Source organism: Oncorhynchus tshawytscha, linkage group LG25 (assembly GCF_018296145.1).
Source record: "Oncorhynchus tshawytscha isolate Ot180627B linkage group LG25, Otsh_v2.0, whole genome shotgun sequence".
NCBI lineage: Eukaryota > Metazoa > Chordata > Actinopteri > Salmoniformes > Salmonidae > Oncorhynchus > Oncorhynchus tshawytscha.
Genome location: NC_056453.1, coordinates 40,825,369 through 40,845,156, shown reverse-complemented (window position 1 = coordinate 40,845,156; position 19,788 = coordinate 40,825,369). Strand labels below are relative to the sequence as shown.

The following is a 19,788-nucleotide window of genomic DNA, read 5'->3' as shown; positions in this document are numbered from 1 at the left end:
CATTAACACACTCTACTTTCTATCCCAGTATTTCCCCTAATCTTGAGGTGGAAGCCTCGGTTAACATTAACACACTACTTTCTATCCCAGTATTTCCCCTAATCTTGAGCTGGAAGCCTCGGTTAACATTAACACACTCTACTTTCTATCCCAGTATTTCCCCTAATCTTGAGCTGGAAGCCTCGGTTAACATTAACACACTCTACTTTCCTGCCAGTATTTCCCCTAATCTTGAGCTGGAAGCCTCGGTTAACATTAACACACTACTTTCTATCCTAGTATTTCCCCTAATCTTGAGCTGGAAGCCTCGGTTAACATTAACACACTCTACTTTCTATCCCAGTATTTCCCCTAATCTTGAGCTGGAAGCCTTGTTCAAGCGGCACTTCACCCAGGTGGAGTTCTACCAGGGATCTGTTCTCAACCCACACGACCTGGCCAGAGTCAAGGTAACTGGCCTGTTTCAATGATGTATGATCTTACCTGACTCGTTCCTTACAGCTGCTATAGCAGAGCGAAACGGCCTCGACAGTGCATCTCCAACCAACTCTTCAAGAACTATACCAGGTCCTTAACGTATAAGTCAATTTGGTCACTCTTACAATACGGTCACGTTTAAGAAGAGTTACAATAATGTTACCTTTATAAAAAGTTACAAATCGGGTTACCTTTATCTAAAAATGTTTTACTTTCAAACATTCGTTGACACAGCCAGGTAAATCATTGAGATCGATAAAGGATAAATAAATAGGCTAAATATGACAGGAACAAAGTCAGAAATGAACGCTCTGTGACGTATGATAGCTACTGTTCATAGCTCTGAATGAATGTAGTTGTGATCTCTTTGATTCTGCTGTGGTGTCTTTAGAGGGAGCACCAGGGCGATTGGTATCTGTCTAATGCCCATTGGATGCCATTTGGGACTCAGAATCTGTCTGTATAGAATCTGTTCTTAAACTAGTCTCTCTGTCATCCCGCAGATCTATTCAGTTATTAATCTAGTCTCTGTCATCCCGCAGATCTATTCAGTTATTAATCTAGTCTCTCTGTCATCCCGCAGATCTATTCAGTTATTAATCTATTCTCTCTGTCATCCCTCAGATCTATTCAGTTCTTAAACTAGTCTCTCTGTCATCCCTCAGATCTGTTCAATTCTTAATCTAGTCTCTCTGTCATCCCTTAGATCTATTCAGTTCTTAATCTAGTCTCTGTCATCCCTCAGATCTATTCAGTTCTTAATCTAGTTCTCTGTCATCCCTCAGATCTGTTCAGTTCTTAATCTAGTCTCTCTGTCATCCCTCAGATAGTCAGGTCTTATCTAGTCTTCTGTCATCCCTCAGATAGTCAGGTCTTATCTAGTCTTCTGTCATCCCTCAGATAGTCAGATCTTATCTAGTCCCTCTGCCATCCCTCAGATAGTCAGGTCTTATCTAGTCTTCTGTCATCCCTCAGATAGTCAGGTCTTACTTAGTCTCTCTGTCATCCCTCAGATAGTCAGGTCTTATCTAGTCTCTCTGTCATCCCTCAGATATTCAGGTCTTATCTAGTCTTCTGTCATCCCTTAGATAGTCAGGTCTTATCTAGTCTCTCTGTCATCCCTCAGATAGTCAGGTCTTATCTAGTCTCTCTGTCATCCCTCAGATAGTCAGGTCTTATCTAGTCTTCTGTCATCCCTCAGATAGTCAGGTCTTATCTAGTCTCTCTGTCATCCCTCAGATAGTCAGGTCTTATCTAGTCTTCTGTCATCCCTCAGATAGTCAGGTCTTATCTAGTCTCTCTGTCATCCCTCAGATAGTCAGGTCTTATCTATTCCCTCTGTCATCCCTCAGATAGTCAGGTCTTATCTAGTCTTTTGTCATCCCTCAGATAGTCAGGTCTTATCTAGTCTCTCTGTCATCCCTTAGACAGTCAGGCCTTATCTAGTCTCTCTGTCATCCCTCAGATAGTCAGGTCTTATCTAGTCTCTCTGTCATCTCTCAGATAGTCAGGTCTTATCTAGTCTCTCTGTCATCCCTTAGATAGTCAGGTCTTATCTAGTCTCTCTGTCATCCCTCAGATAGTCAGGTCTTATCTAGTCTCTCTGTCATCCCTCAGATAGTCAGGTCTTATCTAGTCTTCTGTCATCCCTCAGATAGTCAGGTCTTATCTAGTCTCTCTGTCATCCCTCAGATAGTCAGGTCTTATCTAGTCTTCTGTCATCCCTCAGATAGTCAGGTCTTATCTAGTCTCTCTGTCATCCCTCAGATAGTCAGGTCTTATCTATTCCCTCTGTCATCCCTCAGATAGTCAGGTCTTATCTAGTCTTCTGTCATCCCTCAGATAGTCAGGTCTTATCTAGTCCCTCTGTCATCCCTTAGATAGTCAGGCCTTATCTAGTCTCTCTGTCATCCCTTAGATAGTCAGGTCTTATCTAGTCTCTCTGTCATCCCTCAGATAGTCAGGTCTTATCTAGTCTTCTGTCATCCCTCAGATAGTCAGGTCTTATCTAGTCTCTCTGTCATCCCTCAGATAGTCAGGTCTTATCTATTCCCTCTGTCATCCCTCAGATAGTCAGGTCTTATCTAGTCTTCTGTCATCCCTCAGATAGTCAGGTCTTATCTAGTCCCTCTGTCATCCCTTAGATAGTCAGGCCTTATCTAGTCTCTCTGTCATCCCTCAGATAGTCAGGTCTTATCTAGTCTCTCTGTCATCCCTCAGATAGTCAGGTCTTATCTAGTCTTCTGTCATCCCTTAGATAGTCAGGTCTTATCTAGTCTCTCTGTCATCCCTCAGATAGTCAGGTCTTATCTAGTCTCTCTGTCATCCATCAGATAGTCAGGTCTTATCTAGTCTCTCTGTCATCCCTTAGATAGTCAGGTCTTATCTAGTCTCTCTGTCATCCCTCAGATAGTCAGGTCTTATCTATTCCCTCTGTCATCCCTCAGATAGTCAGGTCTTATCTAGTCTCTCTGTCATCCCTCAGATAGTCAGGTCTTATCTATTCCCTCTGTCATCCCTCAGATAGTCAGGTCTTATCTAGTCTTCTGTCATCCCTTAGATAGTCAGGTCTTATCTAGTCTCTCTGTCATCCCTCAGATAGTCAGGTCTTATCTAGTCTCTCTGTCATCCCTCAGATAGTCAGGTCTTATCTAGTCTCTCTGTCATCCCTCAGATAGTCAGGTCTTATCTAGTCTCTCTGTCATCCCTCAGATAGGCAGGCCTTATCTAGTCTCTCTGTCATCCCTCAGATAGTCAGGTCTTATCTAGTCTCTCTGTCATCCCTCAGTTAGTCAGGTCTTATCTAGTCCTCTGTCATCCCTCAGATAGTCAGGTCTTATCTAGTCTCTCTGTCATCCCTCAGATAGTCAGGTCTTACCTAGTCTTCTGTCATCCCTCAGATAGTCAGGTCTTATCTAGTCTCTCTGTCATCCCTCAGATAGTCAGGTCTTATCTAGTCTCTCTGTCATCCCTTAGATAGTCAGGTCTTATCTAGTCTCTCTGTCATCCCTTAGATAGTCAGGTCTTATCTAGTCTCTCTGTCATCCCTCAGATAGTCAGGTCTTATCTAGTCTCTCTGTCATCCCTCAGATAGTCAGGTCTTATCTAGTCTCTCTGTCATCCCTCAGATAGTCAGGTCTTATCTAGTCTCTCTGTCATCCCTCAGATAGGCAGGCCTTATCTAGTCTCTCTGTCATCCCTCAGATAGTCAGGTCTTATCTAGTCTCTCTGTCATCCCTCAGTTAGTCAGGTCTTATCTAGTCTTCTGTCATCCCTCAGATAGTCAGGTCTTATCTAGTCTCTCTGTCATCCCTCAGATAGTCAGGTCTTACCTAGTCTTCTGTCATCCCTCAGATAGTCAGGTCTTATCTAGTCTCTCTGTCATCCCTCAGATAGTCAGGTCTTATCTAGTCTCTCTGTCATCCCTTAGATAGTCAGGTCTTATCTAGTCTCTCTGTCATCCCTCAGATAGTCAGGTCTTATCTAGTCTTCTGTCATCCCTTAGATAGTCAGGTCTTATCTAGTCTCTCTGTCATCCCTCAGATAGTCAGGTCTTATCTAGTCTTCTGTCATCCCTCAGATAGTCAGGTCTTATCTAGTCTCTCTGTCATCCCTCAGATAGTCAGGTCTTATCTAGTCTCTCTGTCATCCCTCAGATAGTCAGGTCTTATCTAGTCTTCTGTCATCCCTCAGATAGTCAGGTCTTATCTAGTCTTCTGTCATCCCTCAGATAGTCAGGTCTTATCTAGTCTTCTGTCATCCCTCAGATAGTCAGGTCTTATCTAGTCTTCTGTCATCCCTCAGATAGTCAGGTCTTATCTAGTCTTCTGTCATCCCTCAGATAGAGTCAGCAGATGCCTGTTTGATCCTAGCTAATAAATACTGTGCAGACCCTGATGCTGAGGATGCTTCCAACATCATGAGGTACAGATACAACATTATCAACCTATTGTGTTGTACAAATATACCTTGCAAAGATATTGTTGATTTACAAAACATATTACATTTACTATCCCATTGAAACATGACTAGAGGACAAAAATTATACTTGAAAGCATGTGAATACAGTTGAAGTCGGAGGTTTACATACACCTTAGCCAAATACATTTAAACTCAGTTTTACACAATTCCTGACATTTAATCCTAGTAAATATCCCCCCGTCTTAGGTCAGTTAGGATCACCACTTAATTTTAAGATTGTGAAATGTCAGAATAATAGTAGAGAGAATTATTTATTTCAGCTGTTATTTCTTTCATCGCATTCCCAGTGGGTCAGAAGTTTACATACACTCAATTAGTATTTGGTAGCATTGCCTTTAAATTGTTCAACTTGGGTCAAACGTTTCGGGAGCCTTCCACAAGCTTCCCACAATAAGTTGTTAAAGCTCCTGACAGAGCTGGTGTAACTGAGTCAGGTTTTGTAGGCCTCCTTGCTCGCACACACTTTTTCTATAGGATTGAGGTCAGGGCTTTGTGATGGCCACTCCAATACCTTGACTTTGTTGTCCTTAAGCCTTAAGCCATTTTGACGTATGCTTGGGGTCATTGTCCATTTGGAAGACCAATTTGCGACCAAGCTTTAACTTCCTGACTGATGTTTTGAGATGTTGCTTCAATATATCCACGTAATGTTCCTTCCTCATGATACCATCTATTTTGTGACGTGCACCAGTCCCTCCTACAGCAAAGCACCCCCACAACATGATGCTGCCACCCCTGTGCTTCACGGTAGGGATGGTTTTCTTCGGCTTGCTAGCCTCCCCCTTTTTCATCCAAACATAACAATGGTCATTTTGGCCAAACAGTTCTATTTTTGTTTCATCAGACCAGGGACATTTCTCGAAAAAGTACCATCTTTGTCCCCATGTGCAACCGTAGTCTGGATTTTTAATGGCGGTTTTGGAGCAGTGGGTTCTTCCTTACTGAGCGGCCTTTCAGGTTATGTCGACATAGGACTCATTTTATTGTGGATATAGATACTTTTGTACCTGTTTCCTCCAGCATCTTCACAAGGTCCTTTGCTGTTGTTCTAGGGTTGATTTGCACTGTCTCTCTAGGAGACAGAACGTGTCTCCTTCCTAAGCGGCTGCATGGTCCCATGGTGTTTATACTTGTGTACTATTGTTTGTACAGATGAACGTGGTACCTTCAGGCATTTGGAAATTGCTCCCAAGGATGAACCAGACTTGTGGAGGTCTACAATTTTTTTCTGAGGTCTTGGCTTATTTCTTTTGATTTTCCCATGATGTCAAGCAAAGAGGCACTGGGTTTGAAGGTAGGCCTTGAAATACATCCACAAGTCCATCTCCAATTGACTCAAATTATGTAAATTAGCCTAACAGAAGCTTCTAAAGCCATGACATAATTTTCTGGAATTTTCCAAAGCTATTTAAAGGCACAGTCAACTTAGTGTATGTAAACTTCTGACCCACTGGAATTGTGATACATTGAAAAATAAGTGAAATAATCTGTCTGTAAACAATTGCTGGACAAATTACTTGTGTCATGCACAAAGTAGATGTCCTAACCGACTTGCCAAAACTATAGTTTGTTAACAAGAAGTTTGTGGAGTGGTTGAAAAACGAGTTCTAATGACTCCAACCTAAGTGTATGTAAATTTCCAACTTCAACTGTATGTATTCTGGAGTAATGCATTGATAATAGATAATGTACCAAACATAATTGACTGTTATAACTGACTGCCATACAATATGCCAATGTCAAATCTCAAGTTCCCTAAGCAAGAAAACTGTGTTACTACTGAGTCCAAGATCCTGTAGACGGGTTCTTACATTGTTTCTTCTAACAATACCTCAGGGTGATATCCATCAAGAACTACCACCCGAAGATCAGAATCATTACCCAGATGTTGCAGTACCACAACAAGGTGTGTGCAGTACAACCCCATCAGAGTTGTTACAATGTGTCATTGAACTCCAGTGGAGGCCGGCTGAGAACATAAGATCTCTACTGATATTCTTCCTGCACCTCAATTATATATTTTAGGGTTGTAACTTTCATAAAATTGCCAGGTTTTTCCAGATTCCCAGGAATCATAATGGATTAAGAGGACATTCGGAATCCTCCAACCAGGAATGCTACAAAGCCTGGAAATTTTGGGACACTTACCGACATTTTGGAACCCTAATCTCTCTGCATCTTTCCTGCGTGTCCCCAGGCCCACCTTTTGAACATTCCCAGTTGGAACTGGAAGGAGGGTGACGATGCCATTTGCCTTGCTGAGCTGAAGCTTGGCTTCATCGCACAGAGTTGTCTGGCTCAGGGCCTCTCCACCATGCTGGCCAACCTCTTCTCCATGAGGTCCTTTATCAAGGTACATGTTGGGGAGACCTAAACAGACTGTAATCCTTAGGTCACTGATTCAAATCCATTTCGAATGACCAGGAAGAGCTGGAGATTATTACACTTGTCCACAGGCTTTTGTACAGCATTGTTCTTCATCCTTTGATCACACTTTGTCTGTAGGTGCCTGGGTCCTAGTAAAGACTAATGAAGGGAATATTCAGACTATTTTAAATATATAGTCGTGGCCAAAAGTTTTGAGAATGACACAAATATTAATTTTCACAAAGTCTGCTGCCTCAGTTTGTATGATGGCAATTTGCATATACTCCAGAATGTTATGAAGAGTGATCAGATGAATTGCAATTAATTGCAAAGTCCCTATTTGCCATGCAAATGAACTGAATCCCCCCCAAAACATTTCCACTGCATTTCAGCCCTGCCACAAAAAGGACCAGCTGACATCATGTCAGTAATTGTCTCGTTAACACAGGTGTGAGTGTTGACGAGGACAAGGCTGGAGATCACTCTGTCATGCTGATTGAGTTCGGATAACAGACTGGAAGCTTCAAAAGGAGGGTGGTGCTTGGAATCATTGTTCTTCCTCTGTCAACCATTGTTACCTGCAAGGAAACGCGTGCCGTCATCATTGCTTTGCACAAAAAGGGCTTCACAGGCAAGGATATTGCTGCCAGTAAGATTGCACTTAAATCAACCATTTAGCGGATAATCAAGAACTTCAAGGAGAGCGGTTCAATTGTTGTGAAGAAGGCTTCAGGGCGCCCAACGAAGTCCAGCAAGTGCCAGGACCGTAAAGTTGATTCAGCTGCGGGATCGGGGCACAACCAGTACATAACTTGCTCAGGAATGGCAGCAGGTAGGTGTGAGTGCATCTGCACGCATAGTGAGGCGAAGAGTTTTGGAAGATGGCCTGGTGTCAAGAAGGGCAGCAAAGAAGCCACTTCTCTCCAGGAAAAACATCAGGGACAGACTGATATTCTGCAAATGGTACAGGGATTGGACTTTTGAGGACTGGAGCAAAGTCATTTTCTCTGATGAATCCCCTTTCCGATTGTTTGGGCCATCCGGAAAAAAGCTTGTCCAGAGAAGACAAGGTGAGCGCTACCCTCAGTCCTGTGTCATGCCAACAGTAAAGCATCCTGAGACCATTCATGTGTGGGGTTGCTTCTCAGCCAAGGGAGTGGGCTCACTCACAATTTTGCCTAAGAACACAGCCACGAATAAAGAATTGTACCAACACATCCTCTGAGAGCATCTTCTCCCAACCATCCAGGAACAGTTTAGTGAAGAAAAATGCCTTTTCCTGCATGATGGAGCATGATGGAGCATGATGGAGAACCTTGCCATAAGGCAAGAGTTGCTAAGTTGCTCGGGGAACAAAACATGGCCAGGAAACTCCCCAGACCTTAATCCCATTGAGAACTTGTGGTCAATCCTCAAGAGGTGGGTGGACAAACAAAACCCCACAAATTCTGACAAACTCCAAGCATTGATTATGCAATAATGGGCCGCCATCAGAGGTCTTGAAAAAGAAGGGTCAACACTGCAAATATTGATTCTTTGCGTCAACTTCATGTAATTGTCAATAAAAGCCTTTGACACTTATGAAATGCTTGTAATTATACTTCAGTATTCCATAGTAACATCTGACAAAAAATATCTAAAGACACTGAAGCAGCAAACTTTGTGGAAATTAATATTTGTGTCATTCTCAAAACTTTTGGCCACAACTGTACAGACTATTCCATATTCTGACTGTATTTGTAATTTCAGAATACTTGTTTGATATTTAAGACTGTTGATGTACATACACATACAGGGTTATTTGCTTTACGGTTACTTTGGTTCACTTTTTGTGCGAGGTAAATAAAATATGTTCTTGATAATATACGGTACCTTTGCATGTTTTATCCTTTATTGTTTCAGATTGAAGAGGACACGTGGCAGAAGTATTATCTGGAAGGAGTAGCCAATGAAATGTATACTGAGTACCTGTCTAGTGCCTTTGTGGGCTTATCCTTCCCCACCATTTGTGAGTAAGTATGATGATACTGTTTTCTGAAGTACCCTACTATATCAATTATATTCAAATCACCATCACCCACCTCTCTCTTTCTTTCTCTCCCTCTCTACAACTTTCATTCTCTCTCTACCTGTCTCTCTCTCTCTCCATTGTTCCCTTGTTCCCTCGACATTCCTCTGTCTCTCTCTGTCTCTCTCTCTCTCCATCGTTCGCTCTCGACATTCCTCACTCTCTCTCTTTCTCTCTCTTTTTTTCTCTCTCTCGCCATTGTTCGCTCTCGACATTCCTCTCCCCCTCCCTGTCTCTCTCTCTCTCTCTCTCTCTCTCTCTCTGTCACATTGATTGTTTGATAATATTGATGTTTTTGAATGCTCCTCTCCAGACTCTGCTATGTGAAGCTAAAGCTGCTACTGATCGCTATCGAGTACAAGTCTGATATACGGGAAAGCAGGTACAGTTCAAATCAAATGTATTTATAAAGCCCTTTTTACATCAGCTGATGTCACAAAGTGCTATACAGGAACCCAGCCTAAAACCACCAAACAGCAAGCATTGCAGATGTAGAAGCACGGTGACTAGGAAAAACTCCCTAGAAAGGCAGGAACCTAGGAAGAACCTCTTTCCAACAGACCCACAGCCATGACACATACAGTGCCTTGCAAAAGTATTCAGACCCCTTGGATTCACAGTTTATTGTATTACAAAGTGGTATTAAAATGTATTTAATTGTCATGTTTTTGGCGAACAAACTTCACAACATACTCTGCAACTTCTTCAAGCTCTGTCACGATGTTGGGGATCATGGCTCGACAGCAATTTTCAAGTCTTGCAATACATATAAATCAAGCAGATTTAAGTCAAAACTTTAACTTGGCCACTCAGGAACATTCACTGTCTTCTTGGTAAGCAACTCCAGTGTAGGATTGGCCTTGTGTTGTAGGTTATTGTCCTGCTGAAAGTGGAAATCCTCTCCCAGTGACTGGTATAAAGCAGACTGACGCAGGTTTTCATCTAGGATTTTGCCTGTGCTTAGCTCCATCCCCTTTCTTTTTATCCTGAAAAACTCCCCAGTATTGATGATGTCAAGCATACCCATAACATGATGCAACCACCACCATGCTTGAAAATAAGGAGGCAGTTACACAGTGATGTGTGGTTGTTGTTTTTTAGTACTTTTCTCCCCACACTGGCACTTACAGTCTTGGCCCATCGTTGCAACTCCCGTACGGACTCGGGAGAGACGAAGGTCAAGAGCCATGCGTCCTCCAAAACACGACATGACCAAGCCGCACTGCTTCTTGACACACTGCTCGCTTAACCAGCCACACCAATGAGTCGGAGGAAATACTGTCCAACTGGCAACCGTGTCAGCGTGCATACGCCCAGCCCACCACAGGAGTCGCTAGAGAGCAATGAGATAAGGACATCCCGGCTGGCCAAACCCAGATGATAATGGGCCAATTGTGCACCGCCTAATGGGTCTCCCGGTCACGGCCGGCTGCTACACAGCCCGGGATAAAACCCGCATCTGTAGTAACACCTCTACGATGCAGTGCCTTAGACCGCTGCACCACTCGAGAGGCCCCTGTGTTGGAATCGCCCCAAATATAAGGCTTTGAATTTAGGTCAAAAAAGTGTATTCCTTTGCTGTGATTTTCGTTGTTGTTGCAGTGTTACTTATTATTTAGTATCTTGTTGTTGCAGTATTACTTATTATTTAGTATCTTGTTGTTGCAGTATTACTTATTATTTAGTATCTTGTTGTTGCAGTATTACTTATTATTTAGTATCTTGTTGTTGCAGTATTACTTATTATTTAGTATCTTGTTGTTGCAGTATTACTTATTATTTAGTATCTTGTTGTTGCAGTATTACTTATTATTTAGTATCTTGTTGTTGCAGTATTACTTATTATTTAGTATCTTGTTGCATACAGGATGCATGTTTTGGAATATTTTTATTCTGTATATTTGTATTCTTCTTTTCACTCTGTCATTATTGTGGAGTCACTACGATGTTGTTGATCCATCCTCAGTTTTCTCCCATCACAGCCATTGAACTCTGTAGCTGCTTTAAAATGACCAATGGCCTCATGGTGAAATCCCTGAGCAGTTTCCTTCCTGTCCTGCTGCTCAGTTCAGAAGGACGCCTGCATCTTTGATGTATCTGGGTGGTTTAATACATCATCCGCAACATCATTATTAACTTGACCATGCTTAAAGAGATATTCAATGTCTGATTTGTTATTGTGACCCATCTACCAATCACTGCCCTTCTTAATGAGGCATTCGAAAGCTCCCTGGTATTTGTGGTTGAATCTGTCCTTCAATTCAATACAATTCAATACAATGACATTCAATACTTGACTGAGGAACAGGGACCTAACAGATGTAGGGTTAGTTATTCATAAATCATGTCTACCCATATTATTTAAAACAGAGTCCATGTAATATATTATGTGCTTTGTCACAGTTCTGGGGTGACCAGGCTAGAATACAGGTATGGTTGTGCTCAAACTGGTCTGGGGTGACCAGGCTAGTATACAGTACCTTAGCTCTAATGTTGTTCTCTCCAAGACACCTAACCTTACCTGAATGTTCATTCTCATCCTTGACAGATGGAGGTTCTATATATTAATCAATTAATCAATCATTACATCATTACAAATTCCCATTGGATGATGCAGTCAATTTCATAATAGCAGTGTCAACTTTGATTTGCATTTGTTTTACAGTGATTCTCATGAGCTACGTTACAGTCACCATCCTCTGTTTGTCCATACTAGATAGTGGTCTTGTCTAAGTGTGTACCATTCCTCGTGTTTAGAGCATTAGGATGCTAACTGCCTGTAACAGAATGATTCTCCTCCTTGACGACCATCTATTTTTGTTTTGTATTTACAACAGCACTCTCATCAACCCCGGGAACCATGTGAAGATGCAGGAAGGTACCTTGGGGTTCTTTATCGCCAGCGATGCCAAAGAAGTTAAGAGGTAGGTACTTGTACAGTGCCTTCGGGAACTATTCAGACCCCTTGATTTTTTCCACATTTTGTTACATTACAGCCTTATTCTCAAATTGATTAAATTAAAAATGTCCTTAGCAATCTATATGCAATACCCCACAATGGCATCACAATACCCCATAATGACATCACAATACCCCACAATGGCATCACAATACCCCATAATGACATCACAATACCCCATAATGACAACGTGAAAACAGGTTTTTAGATTTGTTTGCAAATGTATAAAACAATGTACATAAGTATTCAGAGATTTGCCATAAGACTCAAAACTGAGCTCAGGTGCTTCCTGTTTCCATTGATCATCCTTGAGATGTTTCTAACTTGATTGGGTTCAGCCTGTGTTCAAATCAATTGATTGGACATCATTTGGAAAGGATAAACACGATTCTCTAGTCTGATGAAACCAAGATCGAACTCTTTGGCCTGAATGCCAAGTCTCACGTCTGGAGGAAACCTGGCGCCATCCCTCCGGGGAAGCTTGGTGGGGCATCATGCTGTACGGACATTTTTCAGTGGCAGGGAGTCAAGATTGAGGGAGAGATGAATGGAGCAAAGTACAGAGAGATCCTTGATGAAAAACTGCTCCAGAGTGCTCAGGACCTCAGACTAGGTCGAAGGTTCACCTTCCAATAGGACAACGACCCTAAGCACACAGCCAAGACAACGCAGGAGTGACTTCAGGACAAGTCTCTGAATGTCCTTGAGTGGCCCAGCCAGAGCCCGGACTTGAATCCAATCGAACATCTCTGGAGAGACCTGAAAATAGCTGTGCAGCAAAGTTCCCGTCCAACCTGACAGAACTTGAGAGGATCTGCAGAGAAGAATGGGAAAAACTCTGCAAATACAGGTGTGCCAAGCTTGTAGTGTCATACCCAAGAAGACTTGAATACTTATGTAAATGTGATATTTCCATTTGTTTTAACACATATCAAACATTTCTAAAAACCTATTTTGCTTTGTCGTTATGGGGTATTGTGTGTAGATTGATAAGGGAAAAAAACTATCTAATACATTTTAGAATAAGGTTGTAATGTAACAAAATGTGGAAAAAGTCAAAGGGTCTGAATACTTTCCAGAATGCGCTGTATGTGAAAGTATTTAATTGTTCTCTGTAGAAAAGACTCAGAAAGCCTCCAAATAGAGTTTGACATCAAATGATGTTAAATTAGTCTTGGACTTACTGATGGTTGGATACTAAAATATGTCTGGGGTGTTTTCATAGGGCACTTTTCTACTGCAAAGCTTGCCACGATGACATCACAGATCCTAAAAGGATAAAGAAATGTGGATGCAAACGATGTAAGTATTTACTGTTCTTTAAAAATAATATTTATTGAGCTTTTTAATGCACGATATTTTAACACAGTGTATACTATACATGTACTATACTATATGTGTACTGTACTTTACTATATGTGTAGTATACTATAGTATATGTGTACTATACTATATGTTTACTTGTTTACTATACTATATGTGTACTCTAGAAATACTATATGTGTGCTATATTATATGCGTACTATACTTCATGTACTATAATATACATGTATTATACTATACTATATCTGTACTATACATGTAATATACTATATGTGTACTATGAAGGTACTCTGCAATCGTATATGTGTACTATACCATACCATACTATACATATAATATACTATGCTATACATGTAATATACTATTGTACTATATGTGCACTCTACAATACTATATGTGTACTATACTAACTGTATACTATAAGTGTACTATACTATACATGTACTCTACAATACTATATGTGTATTATACTAAATGTGTACTATGCAATATGTGTGCTACGCTATACTATAGGTGTACTCTACTATATGTGTACTATACTATATTATATGTGTACTATACTATATTATATGTGTACTATACTATATGCGTACTACACTATGTGTATACTATACTATAGATGAGTGTTGACAGGAATTTGTTTACAGTCTAGGTTTAAGCAGAGCTAACGTTAGCGTAAACATTGTAGTGTCGTTGGCCTGTGTCCCAAATGGAGCCATATTCCCTTTACAGTGCACTACTTTGGGGAGTCGGTCCAAAGACGTGTAGTATATAGGGAAAAGAGGGTGTCATTGGGGATACAGACATTGTCCTGACATGACCTACATAGCCACTAAAACAGTTAAGTCCAAAAATTGACAATTTACAGGAAAATAAATAATAATATTTAATAATAATAATAATAATAAAACCAGTTGACCTCTGCATCTGGAAAGGCCGTAGGACTAGTTTAAAGGGGCAAATCTGCAGTTCTTATATTCGTTTTAAGATTAAGATTCAAATTGATGATATATAGACCCATTGATTCTTGAAGAATATAAGTTATAGATGCCATGTGAGCTTAGTTCAACTGACGTACCCCATCAGAAACCAAAATATAAACTCGTTTCATTCCTTTACTTAGTTCAACTGACGTACCCCATCAGAAACCAAAATATAAACTCGTTTCATTCCTTTATTTGTAAATAATGTAAATATTTATAGCCTCAAAATATCAGTATAACGATCATGTAGATATCACGGATGGTCAGTCCTTGTATCCATAACTTTGTTCATGAATTTGAGAGTAGTTACATTTCTCCAGTCCCATCCCTCAACTGGTTACCAAACCTGTGGCAGGGTGGGCCACTTTGTTATTGTTCGAACTGCAGATTGCCCCTTTTTAACAAGCAGTAAGTGCATAAATAACTGTCCACAGAAAATGTATTTTCCATCTGTGTTCTAAGGCTGAGTTTCAAATGGGCTCGCATGGCCCTGGTAATAAGTAGTGCACTATATGTAGTGGGAACCATAGGGAACCATTTGGAACGTACACTTATTCATATTTAATGTAGCAATCAATACATAATGATAATCAATACATTAATGTAGCAATCAATACATAATGATAATCAATACATTAATGTAGCAATCAAGACATAATGATAATCAATACATTAATGTAGCAATCAATACATAATGATAATCAATGCATTAATGTATCAATCAATACATAATGATAATCAATACATTAATGTAGCAATCAATACATAATAATAATCAATACATCAACGTAGCAATCAATAGGTAATGATAATCAATACATTAATGTAGCAATCAATACATAATGATAATCAATGCATTAATGTAGAACTCAATAGGTAATGATAATCAATACATTAATGTAGCAATCAATACATAATGATAATCAATACATTAATGTAGCAATCAATACATAATGATAATCAATACATTAATGTAGCAATCAATACACAATGATAATCAATACATTAATGTAGCAATCAATACATAATGATAATCAATACATTAATGTAGCAATCAATACATAATGATAATCAACACATTAATGTAGCAATCAATACATAATGATAATCAATACATTAATGTAGCAATCAATACATAATGATAATCAATACATTAATGTAGTAATCAATACATAATGATAATCAATACATTAATGTAGCAATCAATACATAATGATAATCAATACATTAATGTAGCAATCAATACATAATGCTAATCAATACATTAATGTAGCAATCAATACATAATGATAATCAATACATTAATGTAGCAATCAATACATAATGCTAATCAATACATTAATGTAGCAATCAATACAGTGATTTAAGAGCAAGAGGATAAAGCAGCATATACCCTGGTCCCAGAGCTGTCATGTTTTGGCGTGACAATGATTATAGGAGTTGGCAGAACAGTACAAACAGATCTGGGACCAGTCTCAACAGCAACGAAAACAGTTTTGATCTGTCTAACGTCTGTGTTAGGTTTCTCCTTTGGTGATTTCAAACAGGCTTATTCAACGGTGTGCCTAGACTGGAGACGCTTGTCTTGTCTTTTATATGTTATGTCCATACCTATTGACCCTAACTCTTCATGTGTTCTCTTCCTGCTGCCTTGGAACATTAAACTATGTGTTAACGGGTTTACTTATAGTGATCTATTGTGAGTGATATGGGTACCCTACCGTTCCCCTCCATAGTACAGTCTACTGCCTTGAATTAGATCTGTTATTGTTGAAATTACTGTCCATGTCGCATGTGGCGAAGGTCAATACTGCAGCCTGCCTGCGTTATTCATTCATATAGCATGTGGCGAAGGTCAATACTGCAGCCTGCCTGCGTTATTCATTCATATAGCATGTGGCGAAGGTCAATACTGCTGCCTGCCTGCATTCTTTCTTCATATATCATGTGGCGAAGGTCAATACTGCTGCCTGCCTGCGTTCTTTCTTCATATATCATGTGGCGAAGGTCAATACTGCAGCCTGCCTGCGTTATTCATTCATATAGCATGTGGCGAAGGTCAATACTGCTGCCTGCCTGCGTTCTTTCTTCATATATCATGTGGCGAAGGTCAATACTGCTGCCTGCCTGCGTTCTTTCTTCATATATCATGTGGCGAAGGTCAATACTGCAGCCTGCCTGCCTACTTTCTTCATAAGGACACAGGCAAAGGTCAGTACTGCTGCCTGCCTGCCTCCTTTCTTCATAAGGACACAGGCAAAGGTCAATACTGCTGCCTGCGTCCTTTCTTCATATATCATGTGGCGAAGGTCAGTACTGCTGCCTGCCTGCCTACTTTCTTCATAAGGACACAGGCAAAGGTCAATACTGCTGCCTGCCTGCGTCCTTTCTTCATATATCATGTGGCGAAGGTCAGTACTGCTGCCTGCCTGCCTCCTTTCTTCATAAGGACACAGGCAAAGGTCAATACTGCTGCCTGCCTGCGTTATTCATTCATATAGCATGTGTTGAAGGTCAATACTGCTACCTGCCTGCGTTCTTCATTCATTTCTCATTTGCACGCTTTACTCTCTGGTCAAGGAGAACATTGAACGCAGTCAAAAACCTAACCACCCATATCTCTGGACTCAATTTCACTTGAAACAGTTACTGCAGACTACCACCAGATGTCCTCCTAACACTTCAACAATCTGGATGAGGTTAGAATGAGTCAACTCAGAAATGCTCAAAATAAATCAAAATATACTGTGAAAGCAGTATGATTGGATATTTAATATAGGATATTGACTTAGTTGACTTAGTTGTTGGCCTTTATTAAACAACGACCTGAATGCTGATTGGTTAAAACCAGATTCCAGCCGGTGTCTATTCCACAAGTTACCACCGGCTAAATCTATGATGTTGGAATGCCTATTCACTCTGTTCCATCTGACTGAGCAATCCACTGTCTCATCAGCCCATCCAGACAATTTATAAACTTTTATATAAATATATATATTTCTTATTTTACCCCCTTTTCTCCCCAATTTCATGGTATCCAATTGTTAGTAATTACTATCTTGTCTCATCGTTACAACTCCCGTGCGGGCTCAGGAGAGACGAAGGTTGAAAGCCATGCGTCCTCTGAAACACAACCCAACCAAGCCACACTGCTTCTTAACACAGCGCGCTTCCAACCCGGAAGCCGGCCGCACCAATGTGTTGGAGGAAACACCGTGCTACCTTGGTTAGCGCGCACTGCGCCCGACCCGCCACTGGAGTCGCTGGTGCGCAATGAGACAAGGATATCCCTACTGGCCAAACCCTCCCTAACCCAGACGACACTAGGCCAATTGTGCATTGCCCCACGGACCTCCTGGTCACGGCCGGCTGCGACAGAGCCTGCGACAGCGCAGCGCAGCGCACAGCTAGCGCTGTGCTGTGTTGCAGTGCCCTAGACCACTGCGCCACCCAGGAGGCGACAATTTATAAACTTGATCTCCGCTATAAAAAGCATCTAGACATTATCTCACATTTGTTTTAGACTAACATTAAGTTTTTAACAGGGGAGATTTGTATAAACATTGCTGTCTGTCTCTCAACATTGTTTCAATATTCAAATTCGATCTCCAACTGTCCCATAATAATGAACGTGTCGGAAGTCGGGACGAGACCGACAGACAGACAGGCAACGTTTCTCAGCCAGTCTAAATCATGAATCAGCTGGCATCATTTTCATGGATATATACAAAGAAATGTCAATAGAAAACAGGTAGAACTAAAAGAAGTGCAGCTAGTTTTCAGTCTTTCCAGCCTCAGTTTGAAGTGATTGTGTTAGCTGTGTTGTTGGCTAGCTCCTCTGAACAACAGTGTCCTGACGAGAGAGCACATTCTCTATGCCAGGCGAAATTGCACCTCATTAGCTCATTGTTATGGATGTATCCAAATAAACGTCACTAGAAAACAGCTTAAACAAATGCAAACAGCTACTTTGCTGCAGTGAGTGAATTTTACTGCAGTGAGTGATCTTTGCTGCAGTGAGTGATCTTTGCTGCAGTGAGTGATCTTTGCTGCAGTGAGTGATCTTTGCTGCAGTGAGTGATATTTGGACTTTGGTCAAGTGATCGTGATAGATGGGCACACTTTTACTTTATGAATCCAAAAAATAGAGGACTGCTTTACATAGGGCGCTATGATTGAGTCAAACCGGTCCCGTGCAGCCAGGAGACTGGTGCCCAGTCCCACGCTCTTACATGTGTACTGTACTGTATGTGGCTAAACATCTCATCCTGCATCTACATCATGTGAACTTCTCTGTGGACGGATGCCAACAAGAGGCAGATATAGCTAGCATCATAGGCTTCAGTGTAACATTGAGATTTCACAGTGCCGCTTTGCTTGGGTTACCAAATGCTTACAGAGCATGTTCATCACGAAACCAGCTAACTGTTTTATTTAAACATTTACATGCTGACCACACTGCCCGCGTCAAGTGCACGAGCGTTGCAAAAATAAATGTACACATACATGTTATTCAATCATTGCACCCACACACTGCTTGTGCGCGTCAACGAGCGTCTGCGTAGCCAGGCGCTAAAATAGAACTTGATTCTATTTGTGACGATTGACGAGCAAGCAAGTCTCGCCTCTCCTATCTCCTCATTGGTTTTTAGGAGCATATACCCACGTGGGTGATTGAAAGATGAACTGAGGTTCACACTCCAGTCCAGTTGGTGGTGGTAATGCACCTTAAAGTTGGTTGCCAACCGCCATATAAAGTCCACAGAAGAAGAAGCCTGTAGGAGGAGAAATTACTAGAAACAAACTACATTTACACTTTTATCTGTGGATAAATTCTCGGAGTGCATTTCAGCTAAAATAACAACCCCAATGTTTATATCCCAGGACAAATAAGCTAGCAACAGCAAGCTAGCAAGCTAAATTGCCATTAATGTTTAATGCTTTTCAACCTGTCCCCAAATTAATATAATTGGTTCAGAGTTCATTTTGATATTTCAACCTGCGTGTCCTGATCGCGTCTGGTGTGAGTGGACAAAATCAACATACGCTCGATGGTGCACATGGACAGACGCGCGCGAGCAGTCTGGTCACCAGGCTGCATATTATACCATGTGATTTAACTGTGGTGTAACTGTGATACGGTGGATCAGTACGAGACGTATGATGCACAGTAACCCAGTCACTCACCCATCAGATGGGTACAGTAACCCAGTCACTCACCTTTTATACAGGTACAGTAACCCAGTCACTCACTGTATCCACAGTAACCCAGTCACTCACCTTTTATACAGGTACAGTAACCCAGTCACTCACCTATCAGATGGGTACAGTAACCCAGCCTCTCACCTATTATATCAGATGGTTACAGTAACCCAGTCACTCACCTATCAGATGGGTACAGTAACCCAGACTCTCACCTATTGTATCAGATGGGTACAGTAACCCAGCCTCTCACCTATTATATCAGATGGGTACAGTAACCCAGCCTCTCGCCTATCAGATGGGTACAGTAACCCAGCCTCTCACCTATTAGATGGGTACAGTAACCCAGCCTCTCACCTATTGTATCAGATGGGTACAGTAACCCAGCCTCTCACCTATTGTATCAGATGGGTACAGTAACCCAGCCT

At 41.1% G+C, this 19,788-nt stretch overlaps 1 protein-coding gene across 2 annotated transcripts in view; it reads left to right on the top strand.

The window, feature by feature from the left end:
• The window catches only part of LOC112224696 (calcium-activated potassium channel subunit alpha-1), a 214,727-nt gene that overhangs the window by 143,966 nt on the left and 50,973 nt on the right, over positions 1–19,788 (top strand). For both annotated transcript variants that reach the window (XM_042305752.1, XM_042305753.1), the window contains exons 11-18: positions 344–449; positions 4,319–4,401; positions 6,295–6,364; positions 6,656–6,811; positions 8,728–8,837; positions 9,207–9,275; positions 11,731–11,817; positions 13,078–13,154. In XM_042305752.1, the coding sequence (XP_042161686.1) occupies positions 344–449; positions 4,319–4,401; positions 6,295–6,364; positions 6,656–6,811; positions 8,728–8,837; positions 9,207–9,275; positions 11,731–11,817; positions 13,078–13,154 (758 nt within the window). The remainder of the gene's footprint in view (positions 1–343; positions 450–4,318; positions 4,402–6,294; positions 6,365–6,655; positions 6,812–8,727; positions 8,838–9,206; positions 9,276–11,730; positions 11,818–13,077; positions 13,155–19,788) is intronic.